At 32.4% G+C, this 12,576-nt stretch overlaps 1 protein-coding gene across 18 annotated transcripts in view; it reads right to left on the bottom strand.

Annotated features, from left to right (window-relative positions):
• The window catches only part of LOC106875847 (coiled-coil domain-containing protein CG32809), a 931,982-nt gene extending 919,781 nt beyond the window's left edge, over positions 1–12,201 (bottom strand). For 15 of the 18 annotated variants that reach the window (XR_016243099.1, XR_016243098.1, XR_016243096.1 and 12 more), the window contains exon 1: positions 12,024–12,198. Coding sequence is in view for 11 of the 18 variants with exons in the window: in XM_089357317.1 (XP_089213443.1) it covers position 12,024 (1 nt within the window). In the remaining 7 variants the exon portion in view is untranslated. Of the gene's footprint in view, positions 1–12,023 lie in introns of all 18 variants that reach the window. The other 3 variants (XR_016243094.1, XM_089357334.1, XM_052970538.2) reach the window with 2 other exon arrangements.
• Positions 12,202–12,576: the final 375 nt, after the last annotated feature.

Below are 12,576 nucleotides of genomic sequence, written 5' to 3' on the forward strand. Positions count from 1 at the left end.
GAAGACAGTTGCTAAAGGTGTCACACAATGGGACTAAACCCAGAACCATGTGGTTGGGAAGCAAACTTCTTACCACATAACCATACTTACCTGAGTGTAAGGCGACCCTACAATTTTGACCCTTGTGTTTTGTATCAAATTTTTTACATTATACACAATCTAAATGCAGTAGTCAATGACTAGTATTGATTTTATCAAATATAATGCATGATTTACAAGTGAATCAACCCATGACCATAACTATTCAGTTTTTTGCTTTGAGTTTTTATTTTCATTTTCACATTCCTTTGCTACTTTTGTTTGAAACTACATGTCATTTACACTCTAGTTTTCATTTTGTTGCTATAATGCAGAAGTTTTATAAGTCCAAAACGTTACTTTTTCAGAAAAAGAAAAAATTGTTTCACTATTCCATAGCAAAACTGTTGTGTTACACTATGACAATTTTTGAATTCTTGGCATCTGAAGTAGCTGGAGATACGATTGTTTGACCAAAAGAATCAGCTATTGCAAAGAAAAATAAATATTGAAAAAAAAAAACACATTTGGCCAAATGTGGATATACGATAGTTTAACACAATAGCAATGATTTTCTTTCTTCATATGTGTATATCATACTCTAATCTCTTCATTATTATTATCATTACCGATATCATGATATCAGTTTTGATCTTTACCCTGATTTATGTTACCATCATCATAAACATTATAATTTAATGTTTGTGAAACGCAAGATGTGTGTCTTCATGAATTAGACATATCTGCCTCATCACAATCTAACATCAAATAAGCTACATCATAACAGTCACATATTACATAAAACTATGGTAATTTCACACAGCATATACAGAAATATGGGAATGCCCATAGCACATATACAGATGTAAAATTTGAAAAAGTGTTACATATTAGGATACATATAGGACTTGGTAAGGAACTGTGGGGCAATTATATTATGCAAAGGCCTGAGATAAGATTATATTGTACAAAGGCTTGTTGTGGTGACATTATTCTGTATAAGTGACTATAGTGAGATCACACTATAGAGAATAATAATAAGATCATTCTGCACAATTACCTCCAGTAAAATCAGTCTGTATAATCATCTGATAAGATCATTATGTACAAATGCATGTGGTAAAATCAAATTATACAAAGAATTAAAGAATTATGTTAAGATCATACTATACAAATAGTTGTGTTAAGAACCTCACTGCATAAAGTTCTGTGGTAAGATCATATTGTATAAAAATTTGTCATGAGACCACATTCTACACAACAGTGATAAGATTATACTGCACAAAGATCTATGGTAAAATCAGAATAACCCGTCTGATACCAACCTGCCTGAAACTGCCTCGGGTTTGAGGATTCAAACTTTTAAAATTTTCAAGTGATCTAAAGTAAAACCTCCATCAAAATTTTTTAGTAATTTATGTTCCAAACATCAACTTAATATTGACAAAGTTATTTTACTACATTCTTTATTTTTAAAAGTAGTTGAAAGAAAGACAGTGTATTTCAACAGAAATATAGTAATAAAAGAGTTCATATAACTGTGGTAAGATTATACTGTACAAAAATATGCTGTAAGACCACATTGTACAAATAATTGTGGATCGTCAAGGTTGATAATGAGTCCACTTGATCAGCTAAACATCAACTGGTTAAAAATTTAAACAAACGCAGTAGATGCAGAGCAAAATTAACTCAGAATATACAAAGATAAAACTGAACAGCATAAAGACTCTAAACTACACTATACTATTTATACACAATCTAAATGCAGTAGTCAATGACTAGTATTGATTTTATCAAATATAATGCATGATTTACAAGTGAATCAACCCATGACCATAACTATTCAGTTTTTTGCTTTGAGTTTTTATTTTCATTTTCACATTCCTTTGCTACTTTTGTTTGAAACTACATGTCATTTACAAAGAAAAATAAATATTGAAAAAAAAAAACACATTTGGCCAAATGTGGATATACGATAGTTTAACACAATAGCAATGATTTTCTTTCTTTATATGTGTATATCATACTCTAATCTCTTCATTATTATTATCATTACCGATATAATGTGACCCATGGATTTTCCACTACACTTTTCATTGGCTCAGTCCAAGTTATTTACCAATTGAGATTATTTTAATTTCTTTTCATTTCATTTCAATTCAGCTACCTATCTATTTGTATATCTATAAATATATCTCTCTTTCATCATATCGCTATATTTATAAACTCACCTACACATCCCCCTATCTATCTGTCTGTCTGCTCAATTAACTATCATATCTACTTTCCCCATTTGCTGAAACTGACAAGCATTTAACCTAATAAAAAAAATAAATAATAATATCAGGACCCCAGCATGGTCACAACCTTTTGTACAGAACACATAAAAGGTAAAAATGTAACAACCACAACTATTTTCTAACTAAGGTTATTTCATTTTAATTTAATTACCTATTGATATATCTTTTAATTCATATATCTTCATGACAGTGTTTCACCATGTTAAACATTTCAACTGAGCCAGTAACTGAAGGTCTATATTATTCCACAATTGTGGAATAATATAGACCTCCTCCTCTCTCTCTTTCTTTATCTTACTTTCTTCTATGTCTCTTCCTTTTATTTTTTTTTTTTCATTGATTTCACTATTTCCATTTCTCTCTTTGTCTCCTCCTCTCTTTCTCTCCATATATATATATAAATCTTTCTCTATTTAAGTTATTACCTCCCTTGGCATAAGCGTTAACACAAGGATAAAATTGACAAAAACAACAAGAATCATATGAGTAATAATAATTTTTAATATAGACAGATCTAACAAGAGACTTTCAATGTGGTCACTTGACTTGCTAGAAATAGCAATCAAATCTCCCTCAGATCACACCCTATTGCCCAAGAAAAAGGATGAATATATTGAATTACTAGCAGAAATACCCGGCTTTGCCCGGGTTAAAGAGAATAATGAAATCTAAAAACGCAGTCGAGACTACGCAACCCTCAACTGTTAGTAGCTACGATACCATATTTCTACATTAATAACTCTCTAATCCATGCCAGCATGGAACATAGACATTAAGTGGAATGCCAGTCTCTCATCTAGGAGGGCCTTGAAATCAATGTTACCAACTGAGGACTATGTGTGTCGTAGTGATAATAAGAAGACCCAAAGGAGGTCTGCAACGAAATAATTTTACTCAACACTTTGCAAGTGAATCAGTGGAGGCAAAGATGTGTCTCATTTACTTGACAATTTATGCATCACATTGCAGAAATCACAATGAAAGTATATCTGAAAGGGTAGTCTTACGCTGTTGTACCGTTGAATTACAAATAATGCTCATCTGTTATGTCCGGGTTAAAATTTCATCAACATCAAAAATATATGAATTTTGATGGGAGTTATGGCCGTTATACATAGAATATAATTTCCAAATTTCATAAAGATCCGTTCAGTACTTTTGACGTAGTTTTGGATAAGAAAACAAATGACTAATGTGTGTGTTTGTGTGCATGTGTTTGTGTGTGATGGGTGTATATATGTATAGATATCTGTATGCATGTATATATATGTATATATGTGTACATATTACATGTACATCTATATATATATATATATACATCTACACATGTGTATACATATACATGTATGCATATAGATCTATATCTATATATATATATCTATGCATATACGCGTACATATACATGTATATGTATACATATACATCTCTTTCTCTCTTTCTCTCTCTTTCTCTCTTTCTCTCTCTTTCTCTCACTCTCTGAAAGTATCTGTCATTACAGTATCGAAATGTGATTGTTTCAGTTAGTGGAATAACGTGTACATATACATCTATATGTATACGTATACATCTCTCTCTCTCTCTCTCTTTCTCTCTTTTTCTCTCTCTCTGAAAGTATCTGTCATTACAGTATCGAAATGTGATTGTTTCAGTTAGTAGAATAGTTTCATTTTTAAAGTGAAAGTATTTGACATGAGTGTTTTTGTTTCACTTTTGACACGTAATACTTAAATAGTGGAGGAGATATTATGTTGCTGTGGGCTCGAACTCTGCAAGAAGTTAAAATTTTTTTTGACTAAAACACAACTGGAACCCTAAGTAAGGCATCTGTAAAATTTGAATGAAATTGGTTGCGTAGTTCTCGAGTTTTAGGGATTCACACAGACTGACAGACAGACAGACAGACACACATTCTCATTTTTATATATATAGATGTTGTTCAGGACATGAAAAGATAAGATGATCAAAACTGAAACATCTTTGATCATAGATCCATTTGAGCATGGCAGACTTGTAGTTCAACAATAATATCAGAGAAATGAAAGGCAAGGTCAATTCCAAGGAGATTTGAACTTAAAAAAGGAAAGCATTGAATACAAAAAAAACCCACTTGTTTTTGTCACTCAAATACCCTTACTCTAAACCAGTGTTTCCCAACCTTTTTCCAGCCCCCCCCCCCCCCCACCTGGATGCAAACATTTTTGTCAATGACTCCTTATCAAATTAAATTTCCAATAAGATACTGAATTCATCTTACATAGAAAGATAACACTTAGGTATTAGCGCAAAAGTAATTTTAATATTGTCTTAATTTCTGTTATAAACGCCAATGATAAAAATGATAAAACAAAACAGCTTTTATTTGATAGTTTATCCCAAATTTTTTCGATGTGATGGTTGACTTTGGTGTTTACTGGCTATTACTCTAGGTTCCATGCTGCTTAGAAGTAATTGCAGATCTCCTTGTTTTGTAATTTGTGGGCAGTTTCTTTGCTTAGTAACAAGCTGTGTAACTGCATTGAACCCACATTCAGTCATATAGGAAGTTGGAAAAGCAATGAAGAAAAGTTTGATAGCTTCCCACAGCTTTAGATATCTTTCAGTAATTTTTTTTTGTAGTCAGAATTCCTGGTATGATTTTTTGAAGAGAGGCTTTAATTCAAAGTCTTTTTTTAAAGTTATTAACACCTCTTGTATTGCAGAGTCTGCTTCATTCGTATAAGTGTTGATAAATAGGTTTATCAACCACTCAGGTTTTTCTATATTAATGAGGTCCCGATATCTACTGCTCATGTCATCATGCAAAGACTTCAAATGGTCACAATAAATGAAGAGGTCATTATCTGATATAGAGATATCAGCCTTGTGATTATTTTCTAGTTGAGCAAGATTTGGAAATTGACATAGCTCCCGACGACCATCATCATGTCTAAAGAGTGAAAGCTTGTCCATGAATGCACAAATAACAAATTTTGCTTTGATAAAATTTACATCACTGCCTTGCAATTGCAAATTCAGATCATAGAATATATTGAATGAATCTGTTAAGTAGGCAATGTCTCATTTACAAGCTTAGAGATCCTCACTCAAATGATCATGCTTTCTCTTGAAAAAATTGTATGGCAGTGTTGAAAAGTGAATAAAATCACTTCAAACACTTGCCTCAGTAAGTAAAAGAAGACGATCAAATTCTCCATCATTGTTGTTGCAGAGTTGTCAAAATATTTGGGAATTAAGGGGAAGACATTCTATTTTATCTATTGTTGTGATAACAATACCAAGTTATTTATGAAGCCAATCACTTAAGTGTCTTGCAACTTGATGTTGACGATGAATTATGAATGTATTGTAAAAACATTGGGTACAGCCTTCTTTAAAAATGTAAGAAAGCCTCTGTACCACCCTGTTAATGCTGGAGCACCATCTGTTACACAAGCAACTATATTGTTCATAGTGATTTCTTTATCGGTGAAAATCTGTTTAACTATAGTAAAAATGGATTCACCTTTAGTGTCTGTTTTAAGTTCCTTTGCAAACAATAATTCTTGCACAATTTTCTGATCTTTAATAAAGCAAGCATATTCTAAAAGCAGGGCTTCATTGTCTGGGAGAGTCAACTCGTCCAACTGTAAACCAAATTGTTGATTTTTTTAAGTATTGTAAATAACATTTCTTCAATGTCCTCAACCATTTCATCAATTCTTCTCTCCACAGAATTATTACTAAGTGGAATCGTTCTGATAATTCCACTTGGGGAAGGATGATGTACTACTGTGCAAAGAGCTGGCAAAATGGGTTATTCTCCAATTGTATAAGGTTTCCCTGATTTGACAAGTCCATTGTCACATTTCTGTGATTGGTTTGTCATAAGGGAGTGAATAGATTTTCAGTTGCGAAATTTATCTAATTGAGTTTTAAAGTATGACAAATCTTTGTCTACTTTATCAAGGTGTATCTTGTCTAAATGATTGGAAAACCTAAATGGCTTCTTGGCCTCATTCAAAAAAAGCTTTCTCGCAAAGAAGACACATTGACTGTTGTTCGTTATTAAGAGCAATAATAAATCCAGATTTCATATATTCAATGCTATACTGTCTGCATTTTCACTTTAATGAGTTTCCTGAAATGATTATAGTTGAACTCAAGCACTGAAAATAAAGTAAGGTAAAAAAAAATTACAAATAATGTCAACAACCACCATTAACTCTTCAAAAACTATTGAGGTACAGGGGTGCTTTTTTTTCCTGAAATAATAGTACTTTGTTGAAACAATAAAGAGTTTATGATTGAAAGACTAATAGTTTCTCTTACTAAATCAGCTGCTTCACTATTGTAAGTGTGCACCTGCCTAGTGTAAGTAGCATCTCAATAAATATGGTTAGAGGTGGAAGCATATTAATCTATTTAAAAGAAACTGGAAAATTAGTTGAGTGACAATAGATATTTGAGACACGAATTAAAGTATATGACAGAGAGATCCACGGACTTAGTGCATGGCATGTTCACAATAAGCAAGGAGCTAAATAACCATTTCTCAATCAAAATTTCCAATTAATGAATTTCATGATTATAATTCCAGTAAGAAAAGATAATGGAAAATGAATAATTCAAGAAAAATCTTAAAGCAAAATCACAATATTTAAATAATTCCTTGAATGATGGTAATAATAATGATAGAAGAATTTGTTGCAATTAAAAAAAATTCTCAAAATTTATTCTCAGCTGGATATAATATGTGTAGAAATTAATTCGGTACTCCAATAAATAACAGGTGAAAATAAATAAAATAAATGAAGGTAAGTTAATAACTGTCATTTTTTTTTCGAAAATACTTGTTAATTTTTATAGTAAACTTATTAAAAAAATAAATTGATCATTTTCCGAAGTTTCATGGTAGTAACTGGGTTGGATTTAGACATTGGAGGAAGAGTACTTCATGTTTGGTGGGCTCCTCCAAGTTTCCCGGGAAACTCCAAGTTTTCCTCCCCTCCCTTCCCCCTTCATTTTTGCAGAAAAAAGTAGCCTGCATCAGGTTTAGTGGTAAAATACATTGAAAGCGCTCGAAAAACCTGTAGAAAAAGATTATTTCACACCAAAGTATGAGCAGGTCCTTTACAAAATATTTACCAATTATTTTCAAGGAAATGGAAAGCGCTACAAATGCTTCAGGAAAAATATAATTTCAGGGAAAAATATGTAAAATTTGTCTCAACACACAAGTTCACATCAAGAATCTTGCAAATCTAATACAAACACGTAGCATTTAGGAAAAAAAAAAAAATGTTTACTCCCCTAAGGATTAAAATTTATATTTTGATTTTATTCGGCTCTATGAATTAAATTTTTTAAATGCTTCCCTCTTTTGCTTGATACATGACAAAAATAATTTGAAAATCCTGACCAAAACAGAGAAATTCTAACTTAGCAAAAAATATAGAAAGAGAAAGAAAAGCTTCTGTTTTCCAAAGCCAAAACAAGAGTTTTTAGCTGAGGTGTAATTTTATAATTAAAACAAATTCAAAATGTAAATTTCAGAACATAAGATGTTATCTGGTGTACAAATGGGTACAAAATCTAAAACAAATATGTGTATGTGTGTGTGCATGCACATGCATGCGTGTGGCCAGGCCTTTAATTGCCAGGAGTCAATTTAAGTTCAGTTGCAGAGAGGAATTCAAAACTGCAACACACTCACATACATGCAGTCATATACATACAAACATACCCGTACATACGCACACATTCGCAAACACATACATATCAGCCACTCCCAAAATTCTGACCACCATTCTTTATTTGCTCACAAACACACACATTCAGCTTTTCACTTTTATTCATTGCTTTTGTTTTCTTTTAGTCATTTGTCAATCTGTCTTTTTTTTTGTTTTTGTTTTGGGGGTTTCACCTTAGCGACACCAGTTACACATGGTGCCAATAATTTGCTTGGTTTCACCAAAGTGGTAAAAGTGTTTTTCAAATTTTTAAAAATTTGAAAGAAAAAGAAAGGATAAATGCCCACTGCCCACCTGAGTATAATCACTGTCCCCCCAAATGAAATAAAAACTCCCAGTGCTTCTTTTCAACACAACAGTGCCCACAAGGAGGCACTAGCTCCCACATTGGAGAACACTGCTCTAAACAATATTATTATTATCAATAGTAATTGATAATAAATAATGGCAATCTATATATATAAAAATGAGAATGTGTGTGTGTCTGTGTGTGTGTGTGTGTGTGTGTGTGTGTGTGTGCTTCCCTAAAACTCGAGAACTACACAACCAATTTCATTCAAATTTTACACATGTCTTACTTAGGCTTCTGGTTGTGCTTTAATCAAAAAATAATTTTTTAACTTCTTGCAGAGTTCGAGCTCACGGCAACATAATATCTCCTCCACCATTTAAGTATTACGTGTTAAAAGTGAAACAAAAACACTCATGTCAAATACTTTCACTTTAAAAATGAAACTATTCCACTAACTGAAACAATCACATTTCGATACTGTAATGAGAGATACTTTCACTTTAATGGTGTGTGTGTGTGTATATATATATATATATGTATAGAGAGAGAGAGAGAGAGAGAGAGAGAGAGAGAGAGAGGGAGAGAGAGAGAGAGAGAGAGGGAGAGAGAGAGAGAAAGAGAGATGTATATGTATACATATACATGTATATGTACACGAATATGTATAGATATATATAGAGATATAGATCTATATGTATACATGTATATGTATACATATGTGTAGATGTATATATATAGGTGTACATCTAATATGTACACATATATAAATGCAGACAGTTATCTATACATATATACACCCATGCACACACACATACATATGCACACAAACACACACATACATATGCACACAAACACACACATTAGTCATTTGTTTTCTTATCCAAAACTACGTCAAAAGTATTGAATGGATCTTTAAGAAATTTGGAAATTATATTCTATGCATAATGGCCATAACCCCCATGAAAACTCATATAATTTTGATGTTGATGAAATTTTAACCATACATATTACACACAAATAAAGTAATATTTCTAAAAAATTTTCTTCTTAGAAGTTACAAAGACCCCTTCATGGGGATTTCACACCCACAATTTAGTCATTTTTCCTAAGCAAAGACGAATACAGTTGTACCATTGGTAGCTCTAGGGTCACCTGAACATAACAGATGAGCATTATTTGTAATTCAACGGTACAACAGTGTAAGATTATACTTTCAGATATACTTACATTGTGATTTCTGCAATGTGGTGCATAAATTGTCAAATAAATGAGACTCATCTTTGCCTCCACTGATTCACTTGCAAAGTGTTGAGTAAAATTATTTCGTTGCAGACTTCCTTTGAGTCTTTTTATTACCACTGCGACACATATAGTTCCCAGTTGGTAACATTGATTTCAAGGCCTTCCCAGATGAGTGACTGGTTGTTCTAAGACATTTATTGATTGTAAATATTTTCTGCCTAGTTACCTATCAGTATAGTGGTCATTTGCAAACTCCAGAGGCGACACTTTCATTTCCCTTTACTCCAAACGTCACACATTGTTGTTTCAATTGGGTCATGACCTTCCAATTGCTATAGATCCATAATGCATCTTAAAGCTGTGCCTGTCACCTGTATAGTGAGGAATCCTACATTGGAATCCTACGGTAGCTGACTGATTATCGTGATCATTCATCTTTTGCTTTCCTGTAGCTTTGCTCTCTTTTACAAAACCAGTGAACATACATACATTTCCTATTTCAAAGAAATTCAAACAATACATATTACACACAAGTTAAAAAGATTCCCATCAATTAAACTTCTCTAGTTGACATTAATACACCTATCACCAATAGGGGCCTTAACTCCGACATTTTTCAGCTCCATGAGCTCCATTTTTCAGGAGCAAAATTCTTTTAGGGTCCATGTAGTGTCTTAGGTCAAAAAAATGTTTAACTTCCTGCATAGTTCGAGCCCACAGCAATCATATCTCCTCCACTATTTCAGTATTACATGTCAAAAGTGAAACAATAACATCACTCTACTGCAATGTCAGATACTTTCACTCTAACACTGAAACTATTCCACTATTTCAGTATTACCTGTCAAAAGTGAAACAATAACATGTCGCTACTGTAATTTCAAATATTTTCACTTTAATACTTTCAATTTCATACTGAAACTATTAAAGTGAGACTATACTCTCACATATATACAGGCATACTATAAGACCCAAGTTAAAAACATTCCCAACAATTCAACTTCTCTGGTTGACATTAACACCCCCACCCCCAATAGGGGCCTTCATTCCCACCATGAGCTCCATTTTGCAGGAGCAAAATCTTTTTTACAGGTTCCAGAAGACTGAAATTTTGGAATATGCGCATAAACATCAATAGTATAGGATACATGTCTCATGATTAGAATTTTTTATGGTGTGTAAAGAGGGAAAGAACCCTCATGTACAATTTTGATGAAATTTGAATCATATGTATTCCAGTTCCTTACAGAAAATATAACAGAAAAGTCTCATTTTTCAATTGCATATAACACGGGCAACGCCGGGTATCTCTGCCAGTGATTTCTAAATAGTCAATTATCTCAATGCTGGCAGAAAGATAGACATTTAACTCAACACCATAGTTAAATACAAAGCATTTAAACTGTTAATCTACTGATTCTGACACTGTCTTACAATAATAATGATTTCTTATATCAGCACAAGGTCAATAATTTGGAATGAGGAAACAATAGATTGATTACATGGACCTCAGTGTTTCACTGGTACTTATTTCATAACTCATGAAAGTATGAAAGGCAAAGTCAACCTTGGCAACATTTGAACTCTGAATATAAAGGCTGTAGTTAAACATCACTGATTCTAATATGGGCACAAGGCATAAAACCTTAGGGAGGGAGTAAGCTGATTAGACTGACTCCACAACATCTCTAGTATGTTATTTTATCAAGCCAGAAGGATTAAAGGTAAAATTTAACTTGGTAAGATCTGAACTCAAACACTGCAAGATATTTTTTTTAGCTCTCTCATGATTCTGCTCAGAGCCTGATGATAACAATAAGAATAATAATTAGATGGAAACTATTCAACTTTCAATGCATTACATTTCATATAATTGATTTAAGTACTAATCTTTACATATTTTTATTTCATTTTTTACTTCTTATATTAATTATTAATCACAAGTTTCACAAAATAAAAGAGTTGAATGTCTAGTATAGTTATATTTCAGATATTCCTACTTTCAGCTTGCAGAGTTAATGAGGTAGACAGTATAGAGTTTAAGTTTCAGATAGTAAGATAAAACAAAACACAGCAATGATGCTATGTTCTCAAGTGTAGAACAGCAGAAACCGTTTGCTGAAAAGTGATAGTTTACATGCTTGTTAGATGATATAGTAACCAGTCAGTATTTGACACTTTACATGGAGAAGAAATAAATATTTGTATACAGAAGCACTATTGTTTATACGAAAATAACTCAGTGTATAGAAAATATACACCTGCAGCTTATGAATGCTAAAGAGACTATTTTTTGTGGATGTTTTATTTTTTATTTTTTGTAGTATTTTTTGTTTATGCTTGTTATATTTTTTTTCTATTTCATAATTTTCACTCCCCTAACATTTTAACAAAATATAAATAAAATAAAATAAAAGATTTTTATGGGGATATACTTACTTGGAGAAATTTACTCCAGAGTCAAATACAGACAGTACATAATTAAAATCCAAAAGCTCCCTTCACCAAGCAGCTAAAAAGCTCGTGAAAAGATGGCACTCTTTTGCTCTCTCATGCAAACAATGCTAATAGAAGGTGAAATAGCTATGTTGGATGAGGCAGCTTCAGGTATCTCACTGACTTTTCAGGTTGGCAGCTCCCCAAACATAAGCAAGGCCAATCAGAGCGAGAAAGTAACAGTTTTATACATAACTGTAAACAGTGTTACTCGCTAGCAGATATTGGCACCCTCATAGAATAGATCTCAATAGTTAGGAATGTCATTTAACTGTACAGTCTCTAGTTTCAGATTTGTGTTCTTTTTACACAAACAGGGTTATCAGATAGGATTCTTTGATACATTAGATTTGTCAACCCTGCTCTGAATTACTGCATGAACAAATATGTCACAAGCATTTGCCTACCAGCAAAAGCATCTATGAATAATAAACTTTACGGTATAATTACAAAATATATTGTAAATGGGTGAATGAAGCTCATATGCATTTATCCT

The sequence above is a fragment of the Octopus bimaculoides genome, chromosome 9 (assembly GCF_046866305.1).
Source record: "Octopus bimaculoides isolate indiv1 chromosome 9, ASM4686630v1, whole genome shotgun sequence".
Lineage (NCBI taxonomy): Eukaryota > Metazoa > Mollusca > Cephalopoda > Octopoda > Octopodidae > Octopus > Octopus bimaculoides.